Here is an 18,069-nt window from a genome sequence, read left to right as displayed (position 1 = left end):
CATTGTCTCCACACTGCTCAAACTGAGCTGTCCTTCTCTAATCCCTTCTCGTCACTCCTAACACGAATCTTATCATCTTCAACTCTGTCACCTCCAGCTTGGCTTACTGTCTTTTTGTCACTGCCACTGTCTCCTAACCATACATCATAGCAGGCCCTAGTACCATCTTGTAAACATTCCCTTCACTATTGCTGCTATCCTTCTGTCACAAATCACCCGACACTTGTCTCCACCCACTACACCCTGCCAACACTCTTTTCGTCACCTTTCTTGTGCTGGCCCCAGGTATTTAAACTCATCTACCTGTCATCTACCACTATCCCTACTCATTACATCTTCACCATTCCATCTGCCTTCCTCTCATTCACGCACATGTCTTCTGTCTTGCTTCTGCTGACTTTCCTTCCTCTTCTCTCCAGAGCATACCTCCACCTCTCCAGACTCTCACTATAGATCACAATATTATTTACAAATATCACAGCCCACGGAGACTCATGGACAAATTGACCTCATCTTTCAATTTGTCCATCAACAATGCATACCTGAAGGGGCTCAGAACCAATTAATGATTTAATCCCCCCCACCTTGAACCCATCTGTCACTCCTACTACTTCATGCATGTCCTGCACCACCCTCGCATGCTTTTCTGCATATCCTTGGTAGCTTTGATTTCAAGCTCTAGTCAACTGATGAAAATCCTTGTCTCCTTCCTTAGTGCCTAGCCTCATGTACAACACACACTACAAGCTTTTTCCTTTGCCACCTCTTTCGTTACAGTACAGCTAGCCTCCCAATACTCCTGTCTACTCTCTTCATCTCCCTGACTACCCCACTTTTTTATTAAGTGCTTCCTTTGAATACTTCCCAGTACTTCCCCATTCCACCACCAGATCTCCTCGTCTTCTTTCCTCTTTCCAGAGGACATATGAAGACACTCTCTTAGCAGTTTTTCTCACAACTGCAGCTACACTTCCATTCATATTGTAACTCTTCCCCACTGTACCGCCGAGAGCCCATCTTAAGTCTTCCCTGAACTCTGCAACATTCTTCGACCTTATCCTCCACCATCTAATCCTTGCCTCTGCCTTCACTCAGTTCCTCTTCTTGATTTGCAAACTACCATTCGATTCTCCCCTGACACCACTTTGCAGTCTCCTGTCTCTCCTCCGCACAAGATATAGTCCTCTGTGTGCAGCTTCTCCCACTCTTATGTCACCTTATGTTCCTCCCTCTTTTTGAAGTATACCACAGCCATTTTTGCAAAACTCATCACCATATGTCCTTTCTGCATTTCTGCACCTACCCAAGACCTCCTCGTCACCTCTGTTCCCTTCACATGCATGTCCACTCAAGTCTGTTCCAATCATGACTCTCTACCCCTTCATCCAACTTACTCCAGAATTCCTTTTTCTCTTTTGACATTCACATTGTAGGCCATACAACATCACCACATTCAACATAACCACTTCCTACAATCTGTTTACCTCCACAACACAACTCACGCACTCTTCCTTCAAGATTACTTCCGTTTCATTACATTTCCTTCCTACGGTAGAACAGTTTGAATCCATCTTTGATGCTCCTAGCCTTGACTCTCTTCCACCTGGTGTCCTGCACACACAACACATCTAGTTTCCTTCCTATCAGCCAGCTCCCACCCTTAAATAGTTATAGTCCCTACATTTAAATTCCCTATACTCTCATTGCTACCTTTTTCTTCTTTCTCACACCCTCTGAATACTCCTTCCCACTCTCTTCTTCCTCTATCTTCACCTTTATGCAGTTCTCCCCATTTATCCAGGCTTGGGACCAGCACTAGGAGTACACTGGCTTCTGGCCCCCTTGGGACTGGTTTAGCCCAACCCTGGATTAAGGTTATCACTCAAAAAATTGAATTACATCAAATGCAACAATGAAAATGCAGAAATACCAGCAAAGGGCCACATTCTACCTCTTTTTCTGATAAACTACCTTTACCTATTTATCTATTGTATTTTATTTTTCTTACTTTTGGTACAGATAATGTGAAAAGCCCTTGACTCTACTTGTTGTGTGAATGCAATATTTTAACTTCCCTTGTCACACACCAAACAAAATGGACTAAATGAATTCAAAATGCTGATATGTTAAAAGAATGCTTCGTTTCAAAGAAGATTCATCTGTGAAAAGTGTCTCATCTCGCTACTTTTCTTCCTTTTATCATTTTGGAGGGACCAGTTCAGCCTTTTTCAAAACAGATTAGAGTGGTCAAACAGATGTCACGAGTAGTAAACGCTACATAGCAGAAACCATCATTTTGCACACGATAACGTTGTAAATTATAGGAAGTCAAACTGCTATAAAACCTCAGTAAAAGAGTCAAAACAACTTTGATGCTTTTAGAAATTATAATGTTCTCTAATATGTCTTTTCTATGTGTCTGCCATTGAACTATCTCAACTTAAATGGTAGATAAAGCGAATTTACCTTGGCCAGCCAACACTCATTACTTCTTTTGTCCTTCCTATCCAGTGCTATTTGTCTTGAGTCTTTTCCCACCCACTAAGCGCTCAAGAAGGAGGTAGATGTGATGATTACTTTTCAGCCCATGGTTCATACCTGGATGACACACTAGCAGTGCAGCCACATTCAGTTAAGCTAATGTCCTGTAAAATATTCTATTAATGCACTGCCACTATGCTCATTTTCTCTCTATTTACTCCTAATATTCTCTTTATTCTTTATTTATATCACCCTCTCGTTCAACCCAATCTTTCTTCTCTTCTGCTGTCTTTCTCATTTCCCTTTTTCTCTAAATGTTCTTTGTGTTTCTTTTTTCTCAGGCAATTCCCTCCTTCGTGCACACCCACACACACCGGCGGCTTCATATGGTTCTGCCCGTGTGCTTTAACACGTGGGTCAATTTAATCAGATGCTGCTGAGTGCTGTATTCAGTCACACATCCTATAAAGTGAGGTCACTGTGAAAAGAGCCCATTTGCATTAGATGGTCTGTGGTATCAAATTAGACACAGTTATACAAGGTATAGGTACTATTTCTATCAGGCTTCTTTGCCTGTCTTGGTGAGGTTTTTTTTCTTAATTTTTGCTAGAAAGAAGCAGAAAAACCAGCAGAGAGATAGCCAGACGATGGTAAGGAATGAAAGCCCCCTAATGAATTCCATTTTCTATCCCATTTCTCATATAAAGAAACCAATTTCATTAAAGTTCCTCGTTTATATAAAATCAGCAAATCACAGCTAAGCATTTGACATGGTTTCCATGGTAGCACAGAAGGCCATGACCCAATTTTATGTCTGGCAGATCAGATATGAGATCGCTCAGTGCGCGTGTGTTTATGTTGTTGTGTGTGCAGACGGGTGTGTGCACACAGACGAGACGTTTTCCAGCGAGCAAACACAATCCTGCTTGCTTCTCAACTTTTCGCTCTTTCTCCACGTCGGAATCTTTCTCTTTAGCTCTCATTTCTAATTTCAAAACTTTCTAGGGCTCTCTTACGCACACAAACATACACACAGTAGTTTGTAGGTGTAGAAGTTTTTGTAGTTTTTTTTTCTTTATTCCTTTTTTTGTTTGTATCCATTTTCTCTCTTTTGTTTGGTGCATTGGTCAACATACGTTTGGGTTTTTTGTAATTTTGTTTTATAAAATTGAGTTGCATTGAGCACAGATGAACACAGATGTAATCGTTTACACACAAAAGCACTTGTTGCTAAAACCTGATGGGCCAGATCAGGTGGGGTTCTCCTAGTATGCCCTTGGGTGCTTAAGGCAGCAACAAAATCTACATTGTTGTTTCTGTTACTAAGGTTTTGCTTTTCATTTTATTTTTTTGTACCAACCTGGAGTTAGAGATCACTCTTAGTCTAGCTTCTCCTACCTGTACCTGGCGGCCCATGTGACCCTAGGCCTCCGCCAGCATAGCTCTCAGGCTGATTGAACAACACACAAGGGTTGCGATCCTCTATGTATGAAAAAATGATGCAACAACAGTGATTTTTATTTCAGATAAGGTACAGGTAGGAGTGGAGACTCATCGCTGCTTATGTTTCCTGTTGGAGATCATGCTTAGCTGCGGTTCGCACAGATTCAGCATCATTCTGCTACAGGGTATAGTATTTTCTTTTGAGATGTTTGGAAAGATGTTAGCAACAGTAGACAGTTGTTTCCAGCCTGGGCACAGTTTGCATAAATATTCTTGTCCATTTGTGCAATAAAAGTGAAAATAATATCTGTACTTCTCAAATGTTAGAGCACTCTAAGGTTTTTCTTCTCCCTCGAAGAAAAAAGGAAATCAGCTGACTGACAAGTGCAAATAAAATAAGGCACATTTATTTTTTAATCCTCCCAGCTTGCTAGCTTGAATATCAATATTATAGTTTAATTAGTACAGAAAACAATAAGTTAACCCCATGATTCAATAACTCATAGAACCACTTTCAGTAGCACTAACTTGAAGCATCATTTTCTATAAGATTTTCTCAGTCTTTTACAGTGTTTTGGAGCCACGTTGACTGGACTATAGCAGCACCTTGATCTTTTTCAGTCATTCTTTTATAGATTTGCTGCTGTGCTCTGGATTATTATCCTGTTGTCTGACCTAATTTAGGCCAAACTGTAAGATGGATGGCACATTTCACTCTACGATTATTTCGCGTACAAAGGAGTTCATGATTGATACCTGCAAGGTGCAAAGGTCCTGCGGCTTAAAAACAAGTGTAAATGATCATCTGTCCACCGCTGTGTTTAACAGTTGGTATGAAGTGTTTGTGCTGATATTTGGTGTTTTTATTGTTGTACGTTATTGTCCAATATCTCCATTTTGGTCCCATCTGTTCAAAGAATGTTGTTCCCGATCTCTTGTGGTTTGTTCAGATGCAGCTTTGCAAACCTAAATCATGTCACCGTGTTTCTTTTAGAGAGATGTCACTTTCTTCTGGTAATCATTCCAAACAAGACATATTTGTTCTTTTTTGTTTTTTTTGTTATTGTGATGCCATGAACATTTAACATGCTAACCAAGGCCTACAGAGCGTGAGCTGTAGCTCTGTTTTTCTGAAGTTTCTCTGAGAGTAGTGTGGTTTGACCTTGGAGTGAATTTGCCGGAACATCGAATGCGGGAAAGATTGTGGCATTGTGATAATGCACACCTGAATGCTCCGGATCAGTAGACTGTAAAAACTTCTACTTTTATAGAGGTGGTGACATTTGCTCAATTAATCAAGTGCATTTGATTAACAGCACCTGGCTGCTACTTACCCTCTTAATTCCTGTGGAAGTGGTAAAGGTGCACTTAGTCTTTCATAGATCTACTTATGGTCATGTGAAAACTTTCTTTGTCATATAACTGAAATTATAAAGTGATTGCTGAATTTAGTAGAGCAATTAAATTTGTTACTGCAATACAGAAATATATAAAGTGATTATGGAAGTGACTTACTTTAGGTTGCATTACAAGCAGTGCTGTTGATGAAACCACTGCTGTTGCCCTTGTGAACAACGGCATGAGCCAAATGAGGCGTAACTTGCTGCACACCACTCAGTTTTCGTAACTTCACGTATGAGGTCTGGTTGGAGACATGAGTGTAAAAGAAGGTCAATCTTTAGCATCATTTCAGTAATATATCAGTGCAGGAGCTCAGAGAGTCCCAGATTACAGAGAAGAAGGTGCTGCAACAGCTTGAAAGGATAAGTTGTTTAGGGAAAAACTAAAAAAGTAAACACACAAAAAAGCAAAGTGTAATCCTTTAATCCATGATAACTGTTTCGTCTATTCCTCTACCAGTGCTCACACAGAATTATTTTATTCTAAACCGTAACTCCTATTATTCAGTGCAGTGATACTCAGGTGCCAATGTAAATTGTCACATGGCCGTGATGACTTTGCAGTTGGCAACAACCAACGCGCTAACCACGAATGAGGTTTAAGAGGAAAAGGATGCAGAGGAAGGAGAGAAGGGTGAGAAAGAGTAAGAACAGGACCAGTCATCCAGAATTGCAAGACAGCCACATAAGGGGGTGAAAGGACTGGCATCGCATGATTTGCTGTAGCGTGTAATGGTGAATGATTTTTCTTCTGTACATATGAAAAAAAAACAATGTTTGGTTTTGAGCACAAATAAAAGCAGGTTTTTTTTACAAAGCAGTTGCTAATGTTGCTGACAGTTTACAGCTCAGACAAAAGGACGGGAGGTTTCAAGAAAAGCAGTGAACTTCAGGTTTAGCCCTGCGTTTCAGTGTTATGGAGGTGGTTCACAGAGATGGCTATCTTAGCCTACTGAGCAATCAATTTGAAGACACTCTAAAGTTTTTTATCTTTCTCTAATGAGCTGCAAAGAAAATTTTAGATCCCTAGGCAACTTTAACTGCATTTTTTTCCTGTTGGCCACAAGCAATTATAAAGCAATTTTATTTTTTTCTAAAACTTTTAATATATTTATATGAGCCTGAAAATAGCACCTAAGCTTTATACTCCTTGACCTTATATTAAAGTTACAGATAAACGATGCAAACTTAGTGTTTTTAGGTCTTTTTTAACAAGCAAAGTAGTCTGTTCATTTAGTGGATCATGAAATGGTAATTACATGTCAGTACCTGTTGGCCAAAAGATTTTTAAATGCTCACACACATACACTTTGTTTAAATACCGTACTTTTGTTTCCTACCACACCTACTCACACCCACTACTCTTTTGTCTAGTTGCAGCTGTGTTGCTGTATAGTTTGTCCATTCTGTTTTTCATCCCTTCATATTTTTCTTATATTATACTTCAATCATCTTGGTAAAATATGCTGTTCTACTGCCAGAAGACCTGTCAGTGTTTGTGGCTGACCTTTCTCATGTGAGCACACTCCTTGGGTTTACTTTTCGAGCTAATAACCGCCTTCGTGTAACTGCTCAGCATGATTTCCTGTTGTTTGGGTGAGTTGGACTTGGTTCGTAGCACAGAGCCCTGGTCGTTATGTACCATCATCTGCTGAAAGGGCAGATGCCAAGTGAGATGTGTTATTAGTTATCGCCTCCAATTAACTAATCCATTTGTTGCTTTCATGTAAGAACAAATACAGAGTAAAAGCCTCCGGCGTCTAATAGTCAGCTGCAGGATGGGGCACAATAGTGTTTTTGATTAATAATGCAGTGCGTGGCATCTGGTAATGGGTCACTTGCATTTTTTGGGAGCTGTACAAATGGTGTCAAGCGGATACATTGTGATTCATTTTTTTATGTAGTTGTTTTTTTCCACTTTTATTTCTTTCTTTTTCTTTTTTTTTGCCTCCTCTCTGTTTAAATATTTCCCGTAAACTAAAACAGGCCCTTTATGGTTAAAGACACGAGAACATCACCAAATATGACAAGGAGCACATTAGACCAACACTCAAGTTATTCATCAGCTGTTCACCACTAATACAAACATCCCTGTTTGATTTTCATTGACAGTTTCACCCAGAAACAACAAATAACAGCACATTTTGTGACATTTCCAAGTGCGTTTTATCAGTTCTCATGTAATCTGCCTTCTCAGACCACATGGCTTAATTTTTGTTTTTGCAGATAAAATGCCCAGCTTAAATTTCCACAGCTCACTGATACCATTTAAATGGTCTTTTCCTCCTGTTTGTACTGTATTTCTCTCTCTTTGTTTTCGCTTTCCAGTATTTTTCTCATTCCCAAATTACTTCACCACCCACCGATGACTATGTTAAATTAATCGAGTTTATTTCATTTTGCCATCTGTCTTATTAAAATGTTTACTTTTTAAAAATATTTTGATGTTTTTCTTTAATTAATTCCAGGCTGATAAAAGCAATTAAATCATTAAAACATTTGTTGTTTTCTTGTTTCTTCCTGAAGTCTGTCTGTTATGTTTTGCGTAGCAGACACTCTTCAGTCTTCAGGTATAGTTATAGCAGAAGGAAGCAGACTTGCCCCACTGAATGCCTTTTTTCCCCTCCTCATGTCGCTCTCTTCCTCTCTGGCTCTATGTTATGAGCTTGTCCATGTAATTGCCCTTGACTCTGGCTACATCCGGCATATAATTTCCAGGTATATATTTAATTGAGAACATGAAGAAAAACTGAGGGTTCTGTCTAAATTTTTCCTGCTTCCTTTTCATTTATTACTCATTTTGGACCAAACGGTTTCTCTGTCTGTTTCTGTTTAACTCCAGAGGTAATTGAATTCTACTTTTTACATCCTGAAGCTCTGGACGCTGCGTCTGTCTCTTGAGCCAAAGGATTATTAAACCTGCTTTTATTTTATTTCAGGAACATTGTTGGTGGACAACATGCACATCAACGGTGTGGCTGAGGGTCCGGATCGAACCATCTCTCTGTCCCTGAGGGACAACAACGATCGCTGGGTCATTCTTGACCCTTCCAAACAAGCTCTTTACCTGAACAGCACGGGACGGGTGCTGGACAGAGATGTAAGATTTATTCTAGCTTTTCTTCAGTCACGTTCACTCATTGTGCCGTATGCCAAGTAAAATTGCTGCTTCAGCAAATGCAGTTTTTGCTCCTAGTTTTTCTTTAATTCGATTAACCCCAGGAGACATAAACAGTGGAAGTACATTTACATTTCTATAGCTCTTATTTATTTATTTTTATATGTGTTTTACTTTAGCCATCATTTGCTGTTGTGAGAAATTTAGCAGGTTTTAGCTCTTTTTTCCTCTTAGTAAACATTCATCATCCTGTTCTGAAGTAATCCACACTTGTTTTTGACTGTGATTTGGCACAAAAAGTAAATACAATACACAAAGTCTTTGTGTAGTCTTTTTTCCTCAAGATAAATAGACTTAATTTAAAATTGCACATTTAACATTTTAAGAACCTCTTTCTCCTCCTGTGTTTCCTCTTTTCCAGCCCCCCTCGTACATTCACTCCATCGTGGTTCAGGTTCAGTGTACCAATGAGCTGATAGGCACTGTGATTTTACACGAGGTCCGCATCGTTGTTCGAGACCGCAACGACAACGAGCCCCGTTTCCAGCAGCCGAGATACTACGTCGCCGTGAATGAGGTAAAAACCCAGTTGCACACAAAAACGTACACCATCTCTGTCTGTGAAGTAACGTTAAGTCAAAAGAAAGAAAGAAAGCAATAAAGCCATTCGTTAAACCGACCTGCACAGCTGCTGCTGTTGTGAAAGTATTAATCAAAGTCATCGATTTGAGAGCAGAGAGTGTTTGTGTGTTTGAAACGGGGGCTACAGCTCACTCATACATGAATACAACATATCAAGTGTACTGTACACTAAGCCTTCCCACTGCTGTCCTTTCAGTCATGCTCTTTTATATATTCTATAGAGAAAATGCAGCAGTGCACATTGTCTGGCTTTTTGTGTGCGTTTTTGCTGTCGTACCAAAGTTGAAGGGCAAGGTAGTGAACAGTAATGAAAAAAAAAATCTCAGTTCTTGGGCAGCTATATGAGCGATCCATATCTGTTATTCTGGGGTTTCCAAAATAATCTTTATGATGCCAATCCCACAGTTAGTTTGTTCTCCAGAGTCTGTAGAAGCAAAAATATAACTAGAGGAGGTTCAAACTTAAGCTGGACAAGGATACATGTAGCCGGCTGCCAGCACAGACCTAGCGGTCCCGGTAGAATATCTCATTATACAGTCTTCCACAGCCTGTCCAACTCAATCTGTCTTCTCAGTCTCTCCCTTTCTTTCTCTTGGCCTCTCCTCTGTTTTTGCAGAACACCTCTCCCTCCCTCCCTGGCTCTCACACATATACACACTCACATGCCCCCTCACCGCTCCCACCTCTTCATTATGTCACCTTTTCTCAACCTTTCCCAACCTTTTCGTTGCCACACTCTATAAATTTCTGGTTGTCGCCGATTCTTGTTCCCACCCCATCACCTCCTACGCATTTCCACTTCCTCATTACTCCTACTATAATAGTTTCCTCCATTCACTACCAAGGTTCACAATACAATTAAGAAGATGCACTGTAAAAAATATGATCCCTGTGGAAGGCCAAGGTAAATTCATTCTATTTTGCAGTAGTAAGATAAAAAATTAAAACATTAATTCAGATCTAGGTAGTAATTTAAAAGTAGTAGCACATTTATTGGGATCTGAGTGGACGTGGGCTCATTAGGTGGACAACTATTGTCTAATTCACTTCTATTGGCCCCAGAACTCAGACAAAAGCAGTAAATTTGAAATCAAAAGGTGTTCATCCACTTTCATCTGAAATCTTATAATCTAGTCTTCTTCTTGGCTGTCTATTTCTAAAAAATACTGGCTACAAGCAAGTGAGTCAGACTGATAAGACAGACAGAGGATATATGGTTATTTATAAGGATGTCTAGGGCACAATTTATGAGTTCAGTGAGTATTTTTTCTGAGTACAAGGTGATCACTGTGGCTGATTTCATGAGCTGGCACCGGTGCTTGAGTCTGGAGTTGCTTCATTACAGCTGTATCCAGAAGTGGCAAAGTGACAGCATGAGACATTCTGAAGACCATTGTGAGATCAGTGGGAGGCAAAGATAACCCTGTTGAGGGAAATGATGTAACAAATCATTGGTACAACAGCTAAATTAAAGTTAATCGCGGATGTTTCCAGTTCTGTCTGGAGATTAAACTTCTGCTTTGACACGTAATCACAGATCCCTTGGCACATGGATCGAAAAATATAGCACAGCAATACATATATTGGCAAAGTTCTTCTCTTCTATGCACGGTGGCAAGTGTGCGTCTTCCACCCTAAAAATTTCTCTCAGAAAAATGAAATCAAAATGAATGGCATTCTTTTTGAACGCCTTATCTGTTCTCTGTATGAAAGTAAGCTATATTTTTCTGACTGTGACACTGAATTTAAAGGAAAATACTGGCTCATAGATCAGTGAGTTATTGTAAACAACTGCAACAACAAGCTATTTTACAGTACTGTACTGTACTTTAGCTGCCACTCATTCTTTATATGTTTTGGTGGGAAAATGGGAAGTACATGCAGTTATTTACTGAAACGTGCAAACGTGCAGTGCATGAATACACAATATATGAGGATGATGAGTTTAAAGGAGCTTTAAGGTGATTATTTAGTATGACCTTTATTTTCCAACAAGTCTAAACTTTCATAGAGAAGCTTTTTTGTTATTTCTTAGCCTTAGTCTTCAGGAATAGTTTTCCAGGCATCTTGAAGGACATTCAGAGCTCTTCTTTGGATGTTGGCCGTCTTTTGTCCTGTTCTGTGTCAAGATGATCCCACACTGCTGCAATAACGTTGTTGTCCGAGCATCTCTCAGGTCCTGTGTCAGGTGTTTCCCCCCCCCCTTTCTGTATTTTCCTATTTCTGAAGGACATGACTTTCAGATGTTGCTTATCTGCATGACTTTTTTTAAGCCTGTCACTTCTTCTTTTGTCCTCCATTTGTCCAGTTTGCTCAGTTTTTTTAAGGAACTGAACACCATGTGAAGATACCACCATGACAAGTTTTCAACAATTTGGGAATCCTGTTGGTGGTGAAAAATACTATTTTATGTTTGTCAAACTGTGTTCTCTTTGGCAGTTTTCATAGATTCGACCCAAGCTTGAAAAACCACCAAAAAATATTTTAAGCATATTAGGAACTAATTAATAGTTCATACATCTAAGATTTTATTGTACTTTCATTACTGTACTGTATGTCATTCTGGTCACATAACATAAAGTAAATTAGATCCTTTTGTAAACAAGTCAAAGTTATAGACAGAAAATCCTGTCAATGTCATGTCATATACTTACTAAATATAATATATTAAGTTTTGATAATGTAATGTGTTATTCAGATGGATGTTTAGTAAATAATATTCTCCATGATGCTGCTCTCCCATGTTTGAGGGGATTTGTCCAGCTTTGCTCTCAGTAAATGAGCATAAGCAAGGCACCAGTTTGCGCAGTCAGCTTTTTCCTATAAATCAGTTAAAACTTGTAATATGCTTAAAAACAATTTGAACACTGGTGCAAATTTCTGTAGTTTCTCTCTGGATTTGAAACAATGGATTTTGACTGTTCAGTCTTGTGAGCATCAGTTTGTGATTTTTAGTTTATGATAACTTTTTCTTTTTTTTATGTAATTATTGATTAACGTTTTGATTTGTGTGGCTTTCCATTTGCTACCATATGTGTGGGTACTTGAGTTTGTGTATGTGTGTCCTCGCATAGACTTGAACTGGATCTCACTGTTTTTTAACCTATCCAGGGAAGATGGGAATGAGCTAGTACCTAAATGTGCTACAAAGTATACTTTCTCTTTGTGTTCATCTAAACTGAAAGAAATAAACAAACAACACAGTGTTGGTTGTTGTACTAAAGGTGTACAGAAAAAAGTATTAAAACTCTCTTTTTCTGTTGTGTTTTCAGCTGACCCCAGTTGGAACGACTATCTTTTCTGGTTTCTCAGGAAACAATGGAGCAACAGACATTGATGACGGTCCCAATGGACAGATAGAGTACACCATCCAGTACAATCCGAGAGACCCGGTAGGTCATCCACTTGCCCACTGATCTCTGTCAACATGGTGTAGCATGGTTATAAATTCACTAGAGACCAAGCAGCAAAGCTGCATAAGCAGTTATAGTGCTTCTGCTTCTTTATTCTTCCTCTTTCTTCTCTTTGACAATAGAGTATAAAGCAGTACTGATTTAAAATTTGATTGAGATCACAGTTGAGAACTGTTTACTTTTTCTTCTTGCCAAATCTGATCTTAGAAATCATATTTTTTAACCATCGTCTCCAGTTTCTAAAAACAAGTTGCAAATTGGTTTCCTAATGCACACCAGCAAAGTTATGCAAAAGACAACCAACATCCAGAAAGGAGCACTTACAATTCCCTATTTACATCTTTATATAAATTATACATTATAGCAACATTAATGTAATAAAAAATAAAAAAAATAGTAGAAATTTTCTTTTGATGCTCAAAAACAGTAGCTATAACATTAGATTCTCCTTATGCTTTACTTTCATCTCAGCGATAATTAATGTTAGAAGCAGTAAATTACAACGATTAGTGATTATTGCTAAAGACTGCACAATTAATCTTCTTCATGCAGTCAGATATGGCACCGTTTCTTATCTCTTTAAATGTTCACATCAGTGTTAATTTTGACACCAAATTCTCATTTTGTTTTAATGAGTCTTTTGACTAAAACATCATTTAGTTTTAGTTATAATTTAGGCATCTAAATTCTTTTATTTTTAGTCTAGTCTAGTTTGATTCGAAGCTGATTTAGTTGACCAAAAAGTTTTGTGTAAAAGTTTGTCTTTGCCAGTGAAAGCTGCTAAATGTGTCAGTAGAGGATGTCTACTTATCGCCTCCTTGTGTGTTGACATTTTGTCACGTTTTCATGAGAAACAGGGAGCTCATACCTACGGCTGGGCGATATACGGAATCACGAGTTTTTCCACGTAAGATGGTTAAAATGGCTTTATCGTAACCATTGAGTATAAATTGACATGTAAATATTGAGCAGTCACCATGAGTTTTTCTTTTATCCCACACACTGCGAATGCATCATTAACTCCGCCCATCCCGGAAAATTTTCGACCTGACACAATGCTGAGCATGCGTGTTTATCTACTACCAGATAGGGAAAAATATGGCGACAGGAGGAGTTTCGGGCAAGCGAGATTCGCTGGATTTCACAAGGAGCATGCAGAGCAAGATGCAGTAATTTGAGTAATTTGCAAAACATGCCGCAAACTATTGCCGCAAAAGGTAGCAGTAAACTCCGCATTAATTATTTTACAATTTTTATATGTTATAAGCACAAAAGAGCATCTTTTTAATTTGAATTGTTTTATTTTGTGTCGTCTATTCTTGCTTCATGTACTTTTTTGTTGTTATTATCTTTTTGTTGTTGTTGTTAAAGGCCTAATGTTGACCACAGGAAGAGACTTACTGTGACAGTATTGTCATTTGTGAAAAACCTCTGTGTCAACTGATGAAAACATTTCAATTCACTCAGATTTTTTGGGTTTTTTTGTTTTCAAATTAGAAAAAACAATGAATAGTCAATTTGGATGATTATACCAGTGCGATGTTAGGCATTATATGGTTGAAAATAACATTTGCTGTTGGAGGTTCTTTAAACATATCGTGATGTATATTGTGTATTGTGATATAGCCCCCCAAAAATATCACAATATCAGATTTTCCTCAAATCGCCCAGCCCTACTCCTACACTGTTTGTTGTAGACAGATCAAATTGTAGGCGTCTAAGACTTACTTCTGATTGGATGACTTCTAAACGCCTCCCGCCTCACTATACAACTCAATTAATTCTGATTGGCACTTGTCTCTCCATAATATTGACATCTCGTTTTTGTCCTCACGCATTTATTTAGTTGTCTTGATTTCATCAGAAAAAAGGTCTTTGACACAAACTAGTCAAAGAAATTAACACTTGTTCACATTAAGCTTTAGTAGAAACACTGAGATGTTATCTGTGCAGTTGAGAAAAGATGATGCTGAATCTCAGCTCCTTTGAATAAATTCTTTATTTCTGTTTTTTGTTTTAGTAAATTGTTGTCAGTACTGTGTCTTCTTCTGGTTGATTTTTCTTTGAATGTCACCTATTTTATAAACATACTAGTCTTTATTTTTCTCTCTCATCATAATCATTTTAATGAATTATTATGAATATAGATTGCATGAATCATTTTTTTTAAAAGTTTTGTATCATGTCAAGAAAACTAAAATATATTTATACTGAAATTGCACAGTCACATCCGTTGCTTAAACCAAAAAAGTGTAATGCATGCCTTGTCAAAACTGTAAGGAAAGAGAAAGAGTGAATGGTCGACCCTGCTGCGACTCACTCTTGATGTGTGTAATGTATTTGTTTGTCTTTCAGACAGCTAACAGAACCTTTGACATCCCGCTGACACTGTTTGGCTCTGTAGTTCTCAGAGAAAGACTCAACTATGAGGATATAACAAGATACCTAGTCATCATACAAGCTAATGTAAGTTTTTTCAACATTTCTATTTGTGTGTTATTATGTCTCACTGTGTTACGTTGATTTTTTTTTAAGTTAAAGCTCTTGAAAGGAACACCTTCATGTGGACCTGTCATAGAAAATGGCTGAAGAAAATCAGCCATCTCTTTCATGGGTAGGAGTGTAGTCTGCTGCCTGGAGTGTTGTTTTATGTAAATTTGTATTATCATGGCAACATTAATGTTATGCAGCTTTTCTCACTATTTCTGTATTGTTGTGTGAGCCTTAAGGGATCTCTTAGAGCACCCCTAATTATCACTAATGTCTCTGTTAGCCTAATTGTTTTCCTTTTATTTCTGAGCTCTGTGTATGTTTTATTTATAAAGGTGGCTTATAGTGATTTTCACTCAATAAGCAAAGCACAGTTATGGGAAATTGTAGTTGAAGTTTGAAGGATGCTAAGCTGAAGCATGATAGAAAATTGTTTGTGTTGCTGATGGTGCCAAAAAAGTTTTTTTTTTTTTATTGTGTTAAGAAATACTTGCTTTCAAAAGCAGTTCTCAAAAAAGTATTCTGCAAAATATTCATATGTCTCAAGGCCCTGAAAGCACTATGGAGAGTCAGCAGTACACTGTAAGATTAATGTGTTTCTGGCCGCTTAACAGGGTGACATATTTACTCTTTGTCTGAATACAGTATTTAGAGTGTTTTGAGTAGCTTTGAAATTACTGTATATAAATTCCAAAAAACAGAAGTCTAAGCTTAACTGAACCCATACAACCACAAAAAAAGAAAAGAAAAAAAACATGGGTGACCATTTAAGATGTACATTTATTGCAGATAAAGTATATACACCTTGTGTGAAAACCTGAGATGTTTGATTACATTGTTCACTATAGTAAAGATGAATTCAGGTGAATTCAGATGAGCGATGGTTTTAAAGTCTGTGGTTTCAGTCTTTATGCCATGCTAACTGTGTCCACATCATAGACTGTCCTCTTAGCTTATTCTCTGAGTTTAAAAAAATTAAAGCCGTTGTGGATTTGTCTTAAAATTGCATTATTTTTAATGGTCTCTAGTAGTAAAAAGACTTCAGGTTGTAAAGAAGTCTGTAGAAAGATGAGCCTCAGCTCTTTTGATCTGTAAACGCTTTCCTGATGACTTCATGGCCTCAATTCCTGGAACTGTGAAATGAAACCTGGCTCGGTTTCAGTCCACGTTAAATAACACATGAAGTTCGTTTTGCAAAGTATGTTCGTTATTAGAGTCACAATAGACAGTTATCCAGGGGTATAGTCAAGACTCGTCTATCACAAGTCATTACCCGATGACTGCGCAGTGCTCTCAGTTTTAATTTTAGATCCATCTCTCTCTTGTCTTGTCCATTTTCAAAACACCAAGATAGTGTTGGCAAAATTGCTTATCATGAGTCACTGCGTGATGTCACAGCTTCTCGTCAAGCATAGCTTACAGTAATGAAGCCAGCAGGGGAAAACTCCTCTGTGAACTTGATGGAAATCTACTATTTTTTATGATTTTTTTCAGTCTTTAAACTATATATAATCAGACTATATATTATTTCATATTTGTGTTATCTGATTTCACTTTTTAAATGGTATCTTCAATCTTGCTCATTAAAGATGTTTCAGGAACTTTGTGAGTATAGTTTTGAGGAGATCATTTCTTGGCAGAGGCCCCAGTTTCTTTCTTTTACTGTCGAGTAATTGGGAGTATAATGTATTGCAATGATTTGATGTGATTAAGTAATATTAAAACGGGAACTTTGAGGAAACTTAATTAAGGTTTTATACCTGATATCTTGATTGTCTAGTGCTTAAGTTGTGCTACTTAGAAGAGTTTAATGGCAGAAAGCAGCTTTATCTGAAGAGGGTTTGAGAGTGCTCCCTCATATGCATACATAAAATGTGAAGCTGATGGAAATCTAGATGACTCACACATTGAATAGCAGATAATATCTCATGGGTTTCTTCCTGTAAGTAAGATGTGGCGATCGCACCGACTGTTGAGTAGTTTAGGAGTTTAGTAGTAGCCTTATTTGGCTATTTCTTGCTTTCTATCATTTTTTCAACTGGACTGCAGATGAAAAGTAGATGTAAATATTAGAATTAAAATTGTAGAGACTAAAGATAATAAATGACCTAAGTAGACGGAAATGTTTGTGAGAATCTTTACTATCGATCTCTCAGTAGGGTTGTGTTTTTTGTGATTTTCTTTTTTTTATTTTTTATGAGGGTTTCACTGAAACCCAGCTTAGGGTCTACTGGCCTTCTTTTGAGTTACAGCTCATGTGAACACATCTATTTTTCATTTTGTGTGTACCAAGGTCATACATTCTACTGTTTCTTGTTTCAAAAGCTTCAAACCTTTCCACAATAGTAACATTCTCACTGAAAAGTAATTCTAAGATTCAGTTTTCTTCTTTCAGTTCAATGTCATCAACCACCAGGTGAATTGGTCATTAAAAAAATAATGTATTTATTTAAACACCTCTTACATATATCCTTCTATTTTTAAATTAATAGCTATATGATAATTATATTACCTGCAGAATATTTCCGAGTTCTAGAGTTTTAAACTACATTATTTAATTAACTTTTACCAAAAAAAATCTAAACTTATGTGACTACTCAGAGAGACATAAACAAAACTGAATCAACCTGTAATTCCAACACATGGGGGAGTTTTTGACTTTGTACAGAATACCAAATTCTGTTGTATCAATGCCATTTAGTTAGAAAAAAATCAAAGCAAAATCTTCAAAACAATTTCACTGTAATTAACTGTAATCCCATAACAACCAGAAAGCATGTCATGAAATGCAGCAATGCTGTTTCATTTTTATGCAATCTTACAAAAAAAGGGAAAGGTGGGTTAGCAGTGCTACAACTTAGTCCAGCCAGTGGACCAATAAACAGTTGTATTCATGCTATCAAAAATATGAATAAAAAGTTTGGTTTTCAAGATTTTATTGATGTGATTTTTTTTCTACTACTACAACTTGGGTATCTTGAAAGGTGTTATATAAATCTAAGTTGTTATTATTATTATTATTAAGTGTTATTATTATTTTCTCTTCTTAATTTTACGTGGGTGAGACCAAATGTTGGAACTT

General features: G+C 37.6%; 1 protein-coding gene across 5 annotated transcripts in view; it reads left to right on the top strand.

Moving 5' to 3' along the window:
- LOC100711820 (protocadherin-15) overlaps positions 1-18,069 on the top strand; it is a 211,969-nt gene that overhangs the window by 48,848 nt on the left and 145,052 nt on the right. For 4 of the 5 annotated variants that reach the window (XM_019362588.2, XM_019362590.2, XM_019362589.2 and 1 more), the window contains exons 5-8: positions 8,264-8,424; positions 8,864-9,019; positions 12,357-12,476; positions 14,853-14,963. In XM_019362588.2, coding sequence (XP_019218133.1) covers positions 8,264-8,424; positions 8,864-9,019; positions 12,357-12,476; positions 14,853-14,963 — 548 coding nt within the window. Of the gene's footprint in view, positions 1-8,263; positions 8,425-8,863; positions 9,020-12,356; positions 12,477-13,587; positions 13,715-14,852; positions 14,964-18,069 lie in introns of those variants that run through there. The other variant, XM_019362591.2, reaches the window with a different exon arrangement.

The sequence above is a fragment of the Oreochromis niloticus genome, linkage group LG8, assembly GCF_001858045.2.
Source record: "Oreochromis niloticus isolate F11D_XX linkage group LG8, O_niloticus_UMD_NMBU, whole genome shotgun sequence".
Classification (NCBI taxonomy): domain Eukaryota; kingdom Metazoa; phylum Chordata; class Actinopteri; order Cichliformes; family Cichlidae; genus Oreochromis; species Oreochromis niloticus.
This window is presented reverse-complemented; position numbering and strand designations above follow the sequence as displayed.